This window comes from Mizuhopecten yessoensis, unplaced genomic scaffold (genome assembly GCF_002113885.1).
Source record: "Mizuhopecten yessoensis strain PY_sf001 unplaced genomic scaffold, ASM211388v2 scaffold3229, whole genome shotgun sequence".
Classification (NCBI taxonomy): Eukaryota; Metazoa; Mollusca; class Bivalvia; order Pectinida; family Pectinidae; genus Mizuhopecten; species Mizuhopecten yessoensis.
This window is the reverse complement of record NW_018404940.1, coordinates 1448538-1462965: the sequence shown is the minus strand read 5'-3', so window position 1 is coordinate 1462965 and position 14428 is coordinate 1448538. Positions and strand designations below refer to the sequence as shown.

Sequence of the window (14428 nt, the reverse complement as noted above, 5' to 3'; positions counted from 1 at the left end):
AAATCTTGAGTAATACAATTCTAAGGGAAATACCCAGCAATACAATGTCTATGGGGAATCTTGAGTAATACAATTCTATAGGAAATACCCAGCAATACAATGTCTATGGGAAATCTTGAGTAATACAATTGTAAGGGAAATACCCAGCAATACAATGTCTATGGGAAATCTTGAGTAATACAATTCTATGGGAAATACCCAGCAATACAATGTTTTGGGAATCTCAAGTTATAAAACTCTATCAGGAATCTTAAGGGATACATTTCTACGGGGAATCTCAAGTAAAACAATTCTATGGGAAATATCCAGCAACACAAAGTTTATGAGGAATCTCAAGCAATACAATATCTATGGGAAGTAATATTAATAAAACATTTATGGGTAATCTTGAGTATTATAATTATTTGGGAAATATCCAGCAATACAAAGTCTAATGGGAATCTCGAGGATTACAATAGAGTTATTAAATAGAGTTATTTTAACAATCTTATTCCTTGCATGGAATACTGCTATATTTTTGCACAAAATGCAATGTGATCCTTTTATTCTGTTGGTGAGTGACAGTTTTGTAATAACTAGATGTGGGTATCTCACTGGATTACAGAATCGACCTGGATTTTACTCTTTTCCATAGCTTGCCAATTGATAATGATGATATTTTATGTATATTTGCGATGACTTCCCATGTTCCCTGTACACAATAAACTCCCATTGTGGTCCATATATCTGACAGACAAGTAACATGTCCCCCTCGTATCATTAACACTGATGACCAGACCGGTAGAATGGTACAGTACTTATGTGACCAATACCACCGGTATAAGTAGTACCAGTGGACGGAATTATGACCGGTCGAATGGTCAATAATAATGACCAATACACTAATTAGTAGAACATTTATTTCTATGATGAAATCAATACAACCTTTTTATAAAATGACACAATGTAATGTCATAACGATGGAGAGTAACTATACACTTTATGGCTAATCATTGTCATTATGGCATCAGATGCCATTTTATTTGTTTTTTGTTTTTGTCTCAATTGTTTCTAATAGTAAGCCATATTTATTAATTAGCTGTTAGCTCATAATGTGTATGATCATATACTTGTACATAAATGAGTACAATAATTTCCATGAATATGCATTGTATACTATATACTCCTAATCTGTCATGTTATTGACTTAAATAATTTAATTCCGTGGTCATATATAATACATGCATGGCTTTATCTGTGATATTTTACTATATCATTGCTATCATTGTTATCAGTTCTGTAATTGGACCCTCGGTCCTGTTGAATTAAATTCAATAAATAAACATAAATGTACCTGCTTTTCTTTGTCTGTTTTTCAGGTGACGAACCTGTACGACTTTTTCCAGGATGATTCCGTGTTCATAGCCTATGGTCCTGAGAGGTTCTCAGCCGACGACTTTGACCTTGACGACAATGGTAAATTAAACAGAATATATGACTGCTTCTAATGTAGTTCAATGTTTTCTCAATATAAAAACCTTTTACTTGCACAAGAACGCACTTTAGAATTTACATCTATATTGCTTATATCACAGGGGATTGTAAACCAGAAACCAATTATATCTACGGAAATTACTAGATATTAACAATGATAAGCCCATCGCCCATCCCTGTTTTGTTGGGGATATAATATAAGGGATTTATGAATGAATACCTTTTCTTTAGGGAACAGTGCGAGCTAATGTCTTGGTCCAGGGATTGTTATACCTGAGCCACCAGACAGTTCTGTTCTCTAATACCAACTTTTGACTAGTTATGTTGCCAAAGATAAAACTATTAGTGTTGTCTGTTACCTGCTGTGTTATAAAGGGTGTGAAATCTATCATTTTAATCTCAGCTTGCTGGTAGGCACAGGTTCGACTCCTAGTGTCTGGGGCGAATATGTTGGACCTTTCATTTAAAGAGTCTTAAAATAGACTTGCTACAAAATATCAAATCAAAAAAGCATAAAAAACTAAAAAGGACAAAAGAATTTCATGGCAGGGTACATTTTGTAGAATGGTCTTTGAGGCAACACAACCCCCACCTACCAATATGGACCTGCTTAATAACATTTGATGGAGCTGTCGATTTTATGATTCAATCGATTATTAGATAAATTTGTAATTTTTAGCCTTTATTCCTTTTCATGTTTCATTGGTTTGTTCATTATGTTCTGAAAACAATAATTCTGGTTCACAATTACCCTAATGATGCAGCAATTATCTATATATTTTATTTATATTTCTTCTTAAAATCACAACGCAACAAATGCTTACACAAGAAATTTTGAATATTTGTTAGTAGATATTAGTTCACGTTGTACAGATTCATGACAAAGTCATGTAATTTATATGTGTCCTTCACATCGTTACTCAGGAGAGAATATTACTAGATTTGATTGTATGACATATAACTATTACAGGGAAGAAAACGGTCCGGAAAAAAGAAGGTATTAGAACTAGATTTGATTTATAACTAACTAACTCTGTGTGTGAATCTAACTCGTAACATGAACAAGGTGTAGTGGCAAATCCAAGGTAATTCTGGGGCTGTAACAAGTTTGTAGTACACGGGATATACTTGGTACTCGACACCTCTCCATTTTAGCTGAACTTCATGTTTGTCACTTAGTAAAATTATCAAAGTTATATGGAAGGGAGAGTGCATACAGGAATTGTGAAAAGACAGCATAAAAATGAGTGTCCAATTTATTTGCTGAAAGGCTTTACAGGAGTAGTTACTCTAAGCCAGAAAATCTCCTTTAAGTGGCTTCATCTTCTACTGAATATAGAAGGGAGACTACTCCAAGCCACAAGACAGTCGGTTTGGAACTCTTCTGTGTAATCATTACTGATACAGTGGTACTCTGTCCCTTTAAACATTAACATTGAGCTCACTCAGAGGTCACAGAACGTACATGATTACTGATACAGTGGTACTCTGTCCCTTAAAACATTAACACTGAGCTCACAGAACGTACAGGATTACTGATACAGTGGTACTCTGTCCCTTAAAACATTAACATTGAGGTCACTCAGAGGTCACAGAACGTACAGGATTACTGATACAGTGGTACTCTGTCCCTTAAAACATTAACATTGAGGTCACAGAACGTACAGGATTACTGATGCAGTGGCACTCTGTCCCTTAAAACATTAACATTGAGCTCACTCAGAGGTCACAGAACGTACAGGATTACTGATACAGTGGTACTCTGTCCCATAAAGCTCACAGAACGTACAGGATTACTGATACATTGGTACTCTGTCCCTTAAAACATTAACATTGAGGTCACAGAATGTACAGGATTACTGATACAGTGGTACTCTGTCCCATAAAACATTAACATTGAGGTCACAGAATGAACAGGATTACTGATACAGTGGTACGCTGTCCCTTAAAACATTAATATTGAGCTCACTCAGAGGTCACAGAACGTACAGGATTACTGATACAGTCGTACTCTGTCCCATAAAACATTAACATTGAGCTCACTCAGAGGCCACAGAACGTACAGGATTACTGATACAGTGGTACTCTATCCCTTAAAACATGAACATTGAGCACACTCAGAGGTCACAGAACATACAGGATTACTGATACAGTGGTACGCTGTCCCTTAAAACATTAATATTGAGCTCACTCAGAGGTCTCAGAACGTACAGGATTACTGATACAGTGGTACTCTGTTCCTTAAAACATTAACATTGAGCTCACTCAGAGGTCACAGAACATACAGGATTACTGATACAGTGGTACGCTGTCCCTTACAACATTAATATTGAGCTCACTCAGAGGTCACAGAACGTACAGGATTACTGATACAGTGGTACTCTATCCCGTAAAACATGAACATTGAGCTCACTCAGAGGTCACAGAACATACAGGATTACTGATACAGTCGTACTCTGTCCCATAAAACATTAACATTGAGCTCACTCAGAGGTCACAGAACATACAGGATTACTGATACAGTGGTACGCTGTCCCTTAAAACATTAATATTGAGCTCACTCAGAGGTCACAGAACGTACAGGATTACTGATACAGTCGTACTCTGTCCCATAAAACATTAACATTGAGCTCACTCAGAGGCCACAGAACGTACAGGATTACTGATACAGTGGTACTCTGTTCCTTAAAACATTAACATTGAGCTCACTCAGAGGTCACAGAACGGACAGGATTACTGATACAGTGGGACTCTGTCCCTTAAAACATTAACATTGAGCTCACTCAGAGGTCACAGAACGGACAGGATTACTGATACAGTGGTACTCTGTCCCTTGAAACATTAACATTGAGCTCACTCAGAGGTCACAGAACATACAGGATTACTGATACAGTGGTACTCTATCCCGTAAAACATGAACATTGAGCTCACTCAGAGGTCACAGGACATACAGGATTACTGATACAGTGGTACTCTGTCCCGTAAAACATTAACATTGAGCTCACTCAGAGGTCACAGAACGGACAGGATTACTGATACAGTGGTACTCTGTCCCTTAAAACATTAACAGTGAGCTTACTCAGAGGTCACAGAGCGTACAGGATTACTGATACAGTGGTACTCTGTTCCTTAAAACATTAACATTGAGCTCACTCAGAGGTCACAGAGCGTACAGGATTACTGATACAGTGGTACTCTGTTCCTTAAAACATTAACATTGAGCTCACTCAGAGGTCACAGAGCGTACAGGATTACTGATACAGTGGTACTCTGTTCCTTAAAACATTAACATTGAGCTCACTCAGAGGCCACAGAACGTACAGGATTACTGATACAGTGGTACTCTATCCCTTAAAACATGAACATTGAGCACACTCAGAGGTCACAGAACATACAGGATTACTGATACAGTGGTACTCTATCCCGTAAAACATGAACATTGAGCTCACTCAGAGGTCACAGAACATACAGGATTACTGATACAGTCGTACTCTGTCCCATAAAACATTAACATTGAGCTCACTCAGAGGTCACAGAACATACAGGATTACTGATACAGTGGTACTCTATCCCTTAAAACATGAACATTGAGCTCACTCAGAGGTCACAGAACATACAGGATTACTGATACAGTGGTACTCTATCCCTTAAAACATGAACATTGAGCTCTCACTCAGAGGTCACAGAACGTACAGGATTACTGATACAGTGGTACTCTGTCCCTTAAAACATTAACATTGAGCTCACTCAGAGGTCACAGAACGTACAGGATTACTGAAGTGCTTTGATTACTATTGATACAGAAAGGATTTCTGTATGATAGAGAAAAAGATATGGTTAATAATGATATTGATAATGGTTGTCTTAAGTGTGATTATATTATCAACTTTTGAGAATTAAGCTGACAAGTTACTTATATTTGTTTAAACTAACATTAATATGCATGTTTAATCAACAACTTTTAGTTTAGTTATGACTTGCTTCACAAACACTAACCAAAGGTTTTAACTTATTAAGTTTTGGACGTGAAAACTAATTTGTTAACACTATAAGTAAAATCAGGAAAGCTAACCATACTTTGACCTAGGTTTGAACATTGAGGATAAGTCTGAATGTAAACCTTATAATACTCCCACCATCTGTCCAGCTCATTTGGCATTACATGTATAAGGTAAGGTGATTTAAGGATGTCATTATACATGTAAAGGGGTTAGACAATATATCAAGATAGACAAATAAAGATATTGTTAAGAAAATAGGAAAAGGGAACATTAAATTACAATGGCGGTAAGTGAGGTGGCAGATAAAAGTAGGGGCATTATATCTAAGTTTTATTGTAAACATAAACCAGGGGCATTATATGGAGGTTTTACTGTATATAAACCAGGGGCATTATAATGAGGTTTTACTGTATATAAACCAGGGGCATTATATGGAGGTTTTACTGTATATAAACCAGGGGCATTATATCAAGGTTTTACTGTATATAAACCAGGGACATTATATCAAGGTTTTACTGTATATAAACCAGGGGCATTATATCAAGGTTTTACTGCATATAAACCAGGGACATTATATCAAGGTTTTACGCTATATAAACCAGGGGCATTATATCAAGGTGTTAGGTACTATGAATTAGATCTAGTTACGTCATTAAACTATTTTTTTTCTGAAGAAAGGTTAAAGACCTTTATATCCAATGGCATAACACTGACATTCTGTACTAAATTTTAAGAAATCATTAAGATCAATCTGGAGAAATTAGAATATGGGGAAATATTTTTTCAAGTCAAAACAATTTTTATTCTGTTATGAGAATTTCAAATTCTGGGGAAACTAAAAAAAACTCAAAACCGGATTGCAGCTGTCATTAATGCCATTTCAAATTCAGATTCATTAGGAACACGGAGAAAATTACAAAAAAGAATCCAAAGCTGACCCCTTATTATGGTCACCATTGGCAGATCAATTGGCTTATGGTCAGGGAGAATAGTGAGGCTGATTGGTGGTCAATAATAGTGGTCAATATTTGGCTTAAATGTCTGAAATGGACAGTCACTGCTGATTACAGGGTGTGAGGTCATGTGGTATCGACAGACCAGAATACTACAGGGGCTAGTGTGGTGGTTTAGAAACTGTTCAGAATGTGACCCACACCGCAGCTGATTCAGAAGTAGACCAACATACAGTTCGAGTAAAACCAGAAAAGTTTGCTACGTTTTTTGCAATTTAAAGTATCTACAAAATTCAAATTGTTGTCAATATTATGAATTTGTGATCAACAAAAATGTATATCAAAGGTATTTGCACTGAAATTATAAAAAAAACCTGAAGGTCATTACATTTTTTGCTGGAAATGTTTCCTTTTATTTGACTTATTTTATTATAATCAGATTCATTACCATGTTTGAGTTATGTTATAAAATCATAGATGTATATGAATGTTTGTATTATTATAGATTATTTCTTTTCCCTGGAGGTTATTATATTTCATGTAAATTTACACGAAGCATACAAATTTTACAAATCATAGGAACAATTTTATTAAATTTTCAAGGCCAAAAATGAAACAAAAATCTTAATTTGCATGTATATATGTATATATGAAAATGAAAAAATTACAAGAAGACAGATTCTCAAGGCCTTTCGCTGCTTTACAGCTCTTCTTGTAATTTTTTCATTTTCATATATTTTCCCTGTCACAAGGATGCCAATCAAATTTTTGTATTCTGTATATATATAATTATACATATGGGTCAAAGAAGTAATAAAGACGGTAAAATCCCATATAACACTGGATCCTAATGGAGGTATGTCCGTAGGATACGAATTACTTAAAATAGTATATGGGGCAAAGAAGTAATTCCAACAGTGTGGACAAGTTAAGGTTGTCAAATTTTCGGATACATATATACAGTATAGTACTGGATGATAGTTGTGATTTTCCAGTCTTTGCACACCCAATAGTACAAGACTTAATATCAATAAGAAAGAAGAAAGTTAAACACATATTCATTTACAAAGTATACAGCTAAATGAATACTGGTTAGTGGGACATTTACTTAAAGTATAATGTTCCTGTCAAGGGTGAATTAATGAAGAAGACTCAGAGTCATTAGAATGTTTGCTTCTAGTGACACAGTACCATGAGTCAGACTGATAAGGAGTTGGTAAGCTTGGACCTAGTCACCAAAAGGATCCGGTGTGTTTTCTTGAACATGCTTACCAAACAGTAACGGTAGAAAGTATAACTGACAGGCTGCTGACTCATACCACTTTCTCAGGGACGCTTTGTCACGGTGGAAACTCATCGTCACCCTCGCCATCCTCATACTTACATACCAAATATACAGTCATGGCATCATAACACAGTGAGGCGGTCAATAATATACAGTCGTGACATCATAACCCAGTGAGGCAGTCAATAATATACAGTCGTGACATCATAAAACAGTGAGGCAGTCAATAATATACAGTCGTGACATCATAAAACAGTGAGGCAGTCAATAATATACAGTCGTGACATCATAAAACAGTGAGGCAGTCAATAATATACAGTCGTGACATCATAAAACAGTGAGGCAGTCAATAATATACAGTCGTGACATCATAAAACAGTGAGGCAGTCAATAATATACAGTCGTGACATCATAACACAGTGAGACGGTCAATAATATACAGTCATGACATCATAACACAGTGAGGCAGTGGATAATATACATTCATGATATCATAACACAGTGAGGTGGTCAATAATATACAGTCGTGACATCATAACACAGTGAGGCAGTGGATAATATTCATTCATGATATCATAACACAGTGAGGTGGTCACTAATATACAGTCGTGACATCATAACACAGTGAGGCAGTCAATAATATCCAGTCGTGACATCATAACACAGTGAGGCGGTCAAAACTATACAGTCATGACATCATAACACAGTGAGGCGGGCAATAATATAGAGTCGTGACATCATAACACAGTGAGGCGGTCAAAACTATACAGTCATGACATCATAACACAGTGAGGCGGCGGATAATATACATTCATGCTATCATAACACAGTGAGGCGGTCAATAATATACAGTCGTGACATTATAACACAGTGAGACGGTCAATAATATCAGTCATGACATCATATAACACAGTGAGGCGGTCAATAATATAGAGTCGTGACATCATAACACAGTGAGACGGTCAATAATATCAGTCATGACATCATAACACAGTGAGGCGGTCAATAATATAGAGTCGTGACATCATAACACAGTGAGGCGGTCAATAATATACAGTCGTGACATCATAACACAGTGAGATGGTCAATAATATACAGTCATGACATCATAACACAGTGAGACGGTCAATAATTTACAGTCGTGACATCATAACACAGTGAGGCGGTCAATAATATACAGTCGTGACATCATAACACAGTGAGGCGGTCAATAATATACAGTCATGACATCATAACACAGTGAGGCGGTCAATAATATACAGTCATGACATCATAACACAGTGAGGCGGTGGATGATATACATTCATGATATCATAACACAGTGAGGCGGTCAATAATATACAGTCGTGACATCATAACCCAGTGAGGCGGTGGATGATATACATTCATGATATCATAACACAGTGAGACGGTCAATAATATCAGTCATGACATCATATAACACAGTGAGGCGGTCAATAATATAGAGTCGTGACATCATAACACAGTGAGACGGTCAATAATATACAGTCATGACATCATAACACAGTGAGGCGGTCAATAATATACAGTCGTGACATCATAACACAGTGAGGCGGTCAATAATATACAGTTATGACATCATAACACAGTAAGGCGGTGGATAATATACAGTCATGACATCATAACACAGTGAGGCGGTCAATAAAATACAGTCGTGACATCATAACACATTGAGGCAGTCAATAAAACACAGTGAGGCGGTCAATTATATACAGTCGTGACATCTTAACACAGTGAGGCGTTCAATAATATACAGTCGTGACATCATAACACATTGAGGCAGTCAATAAAACACAGTGAGGCGGTCAATAATATACAGTCATGACATCATAACACATTGAGGCAGTCAATAAAGTCTGTTATTATGTCAGCCAGTGGTTATCACTTTTAGGACGTAATATTATACATGTCGAACATGTAACTGCCTTGTCAGAGTCTGTAAAACACAACTTTGTTATAAATTTACGGTCCCTTTGGTGTCGAAATCAACATGAACCTTGACAAATGTATTGCGTATGTTACACAGTTATAGGTGCTACATGTGTTACGGTGTACGTAGCAATTATAGGAGCTATGTTTGTTGAGGTGTACGAGCCATTATAGGTGCTATGTGTGTTACGGTGTACGTAGCCATTATAGGTGCTATGTGTGTTACAGTGTACGTAGCCATTAAACTGTAGGTGCTATGTGTGTTAAGGTGTACGTAGCCATTATAGGTGCTATGTGTGTTACGGTGTACGTAGCCATTATAGGTGCTATGTGTGTTACGGTGTACGTAGCCATTATAGGTGCTATGTGTGTTAAGGTGTACGTAGCCATTATAGGTGCTATGTGTGTTACGGTGTACGTAGCCATTATAGGTGCTATGTGTGTTACGGTGTACGTAGCCATTATAGGTGCTATGTGTGTTACGGTGTACGTAGCCATTATAGGTGCTATGTGTGTTACGGTGTACGTAGCCATTATAGGTGCTATGTGTGTTACGGTGTACGTAGCCATTATAGGTGCTATGTGTGTTACGGTGTACGTAGCCATTATAGGTGCTATGTGTGTTACGGTGTACGTAGCCATTATAGGTGCTATGTGTGTTACGGTGTACGTAGCCATTATAGGTGCTATGTGTGTTACGGTGTACGTAGCCATTATAGGTGCTATGTGTGTTACGGTGTACGTAGCCATTATAGGTGCTATGTGTGTTACGGTGTACGTAGCCATTATAGGTGCTATGTGTGTTACGGTGTACGTAGCCATTATAGGTGCTATGTGTGTTACGGTGTACGTAGCCATTATAGGTGCTATGTGTGTTACGGTGTACGTAGCCATTATAGGTGCTATGTGTGTTACGGTGTACGTAGCCATTATAGGTGCTATGTGTGTTACGGTGTACGTAGCCATTATAGGTGCTATGTGTGTTACGGTGTACGTAGCCATTATAGGTGCTATGTGTGTTACGGTGTACGTAGCCATTATAGGTGCTATGTGTGTTACGGTGTACGTAGCCATTATAGGTGCTATGTGTGTTACGGTGTACGTAGCCATTATAGGTGCTATGTGTGTTACGGTGTACGTAGCCATTATAGGTGCTATGTGTGTTACGGTGTACGTAGCCATTATAGGTGCTATGTGTGTTACGGTGTACGTAGCCATTATAGGTGCTATGTGTGTTACGGTGTACGTAGCCATTATAGGTGCTATGTGTGTTACGGTGTACGTAGCCATTATAGGTGCTATGTGTGTTACGGTGTACGTAGCCATTATAGGTGCTATGTGTGTTACGGTGTACGTAGCCATTATAGGTGCTATGTGTGTTACGGTGTACGTAGCCATTATAGGTGCTATGTGTGTTACGGTGTACGTAGCCATTATAGGTGCTATGTGTGTTACGGTGTACGTAGCCATTATAGGTGCTATGTGTGTTACGGTGTACGTAGCCATTATAGGTGCTATGTGTGTTACGGTGTACGTAGCCATTATAGGTGCTATGTGTGTTACGGTGTACGTAGCCATTATAGGTGCTATGTGTGTTACGGTGTACGTAGCCATTATAGGTGCTATGTGTGTTACGGTGTACGTAGCCATTATAGGTGCTATGTGTGTTACGGTGTACGTAGCCATTATAGGTGCTATGTGTGTTACGGTGTACGTAGCCATTATAGGTGCTATGTGTGTTACGGTGTACGTAGCCATTATAGGTGCTATGTGTGTTACGGTGTACGTAGCCATTATAGGTGCTATGTGTGTTACGGTGTACGTAGCCATTATAGGTGCTATGTGTGTTACGGTGTACGTAGCCATTATAGGTGCTATGTGTGTTACGGTGTACGTAGCCATTATAGGTGCTATGTGTGTTACGGTGTACGTAGCCATTATAGGTGCTATGTGTGTTACGGTGTACGTAGCCATTATAGGTGCTATGTGTGTTACGGTGTACGTAGCCATTATAGGTGCTATGTGTGTTACGGTGTACGTAGCCATTATAGGTGCTATGTGTGTTACGGTGTACGTAGCCATTATAGGTGCTATGTGTGTTACGGTGTACGTAGCCATTATAGGTGCTGTGTGTGTTACGGTGTACGTAGCCATTATAGGTGCTATGTGTGTTACGGTGTACGTAGCCATTATAGGTGCTGTGTGTGTTACGGTGTACGTAGCCATTATAGGTGCTATGTGTGTTACGGTGTACGTAGCCATTATAGGTGCTATGTGTGTAACGGTGTACGTAGCCATGTATCATTACATTGTCTTGTAATCCTTCAGTGGCTGTAATTACTTATGTGTAAGTCGATGTGTGATAGTCATACGTTGTCATTATGACGTTACAAAGAGTAATAGTAACACAAGTCATCATGACAACATTACATTACTCAGTTACACAGTCTGTCACCACGGCAACCAGTATATGCTACCTGATTACCATAACAACCCAGGATTAAAGCAGAATTTACTACTGCCAGGGGATTTACCTCAAGGTTGATAATCGCTAAAGCTATCATCATGATCACTGCCACATAGCTTGACTGTTTCCATATTCACAGGGTCTTGAGAAACAATGACAGGTTGTATGCATATATCCAGTAATTGATTTTGAAGTCTCCTTGGTTTAAATATGTTGTTCAATGACGGTGAATATTTCATGTAAAGAAAATTACACCATTTACATGTATTTATGCAATTGTTTTTTCTTTGTAAACTCCTTTATGTTAAACACTTCAATTTGTTGAATCATCAAAGAGTTAGTAGTTTAAAACGATGTTTATTGGGTTTTTTTACCTAAATTATACAACAGTCTGTTCCTACTTGAATTTTGAACATATAGCATTGTTTTTATTGAAAATAAAGAAGATATTCTCCTATGTTCATACGTTTTAAAAAATAAAGCACTTTTCCAAGGGAAAGCAGCCAGTATTAGTCTGTAAAACCAGACAAAAAAATCACGGATGTTGAGAAAAAATGTTAACCAATGTGAACATGTCAATGTTGACATATTGGAGCATTAAGAACAACAAATAATCTACAGGGAAATAGTGATCAGTGTTAACTTTTATGATCAGTAAAGTCAACTGACGTGGCTGCTTTTCCTTCAGTATGGATTAGCTTTCTCCCTTAAGGCTATAATACATTCTCATACTAATTTTGAAGGTGTGTAAGATTGATTAACAAAATAGATGTTCCGGATGCTGTACAAACAGACCATATTGGCGTGGCATTGATCGGGACTGGTAACTGATAACGTGTGCCTTGGCAGGGACAATATTGTCAAGCCACGATATTTACCCTTATCATAAGGAGTCGTGTTCGTACACTGAGGCCTTCAGCGATTCTTTGTTAGAAAGTTTTTATTTTCAAACTCTATTGATTACAGTGCCAAGCAATACAAAGATCTGACTTGGCGGGTTGACAGAATGTATTGACTCGGTCTTAGCTAACTGCTATCAAACAGCAACAATTCTGTTTGGATTCTTTTTTGTAATTTTCTCTGTGTTCCTAATGAATCTGAATTTGAAATGGCATTAATGACAGCTGCAATCCGGTTTTGAGTTTTTTTTTAGTTTCCCCAGTATTTGAAATTCTCATAAAGAATAAAAATTGTTTTGACTTGAAAAAATATTTCCCCATATTCTAATTTCTCCAGATTGATCTTAATTATTTCTTGAAATTTAGTACAAAATGTCAGTGTTATGCCATTGGATATAAAGGTCTTTAACATTAAGGGTTTAATTTTCATGATATTTCCTCTAACATTTCTGAACCACCTAATAAATCATGTAGACTGGGGCGGCTCAAACCCCACAGGGCCGTTAAAATTGATAGAACGGGGCTGCTAATGAGGTCTTTAAATAAGAGTGGATTCAATTTTCATGAGACGAAATGTAATTATTAACCTGACTTTCTTCTGAATTTTATCAAATTGGCAGTTTTAGAGCAGAAAAAGATACACTAACTGAGCTAAGTTGCTGAAAACTGTATTGAATCAAGCACTCATGATAATCATGGTGTGCATATAATAAATTTTGATCGTATGAAACTGGCTTTAATATATTTTTAAATTTTTCTTTACAAATTTATCAGTATTTCAAATTTATTCTATGTGAAAACGGAAATTTTTCATGAAAAAGCAGAATAAAAATTCCAGAAAAACAAATAAAGGAAGTTGCAAAGGTGAAATAAAATGGGTATGAATATCAGAAAATCTGTGTTATTTTGCAGTAAAAACTTTTTATAACTGCAGTCTGACCTTGTGAATTTTAATATAGATGAGTCTTGTGTCCTTGTAGAATTTGACCAGATGAAGATTGACCTTATTTATAAGTTTAACATCAAAAAGACGGATCTTGTGAAGTTTGATATCAGGGAATCTGACTTTGTAGAGGTTGACCTTGTTGAATCTGACCATGTTGAATCTGACCATGTTGAATCTAACCATGTTGAATCTGACCTTGTTGAATCTGACTTTGTGGAGTTTGACCATGTTGGATCTGACCATGTTGGATCTGACTTTGTGGAGTTTGACCATGTTGAATCTGACCATGTTGAATCAGACCTTGTAAAGTTTGACCTTGTTGGATCCGACAATATTGAATCTGACTTTGTGGAGTTTGACCATGCTGAATCTGACCATGTTGCATCTGACTTTGTGGAGTTTGACCTTGTTGAATCTTACTTTGTGGAGTTTGACCTTGTTGGGTCTGACTTTG

At 37.2% G+C, this 14428-nt stretch overlaps 1 protein-coding gene across 5 annotated transcripts in view; it reads left to right on the top strand.

Annotated features, from left to right (window-relative positions):
* Positions 1-14428, top strand: part of LOC110447153 (serine/threonine-protein kinase DCLK1-like) — a 66921-nt gene that overhangs the window by 26348 nt on the left and 26145 nt on the right. For 4 of the 5 annotated variants that reach the window (XM_021492642.1, XM_021492640.1, XM_021492644.1 and 1 more), the window contains exons 3-4: positions 1359-1455; positions 2444-2470. In XM_021492642.1, coding sequence (XP_021348317.1) covers positions 1359-1455; positions 2444-2470 — 124 coding nt within the window. The remainder of the gene's footprint in view (positions 1-1358; positions 1456-2443; positions 2471-14428) is intronic. The other variant, XM_021492641.1, reaches the window with a different exon arrangement.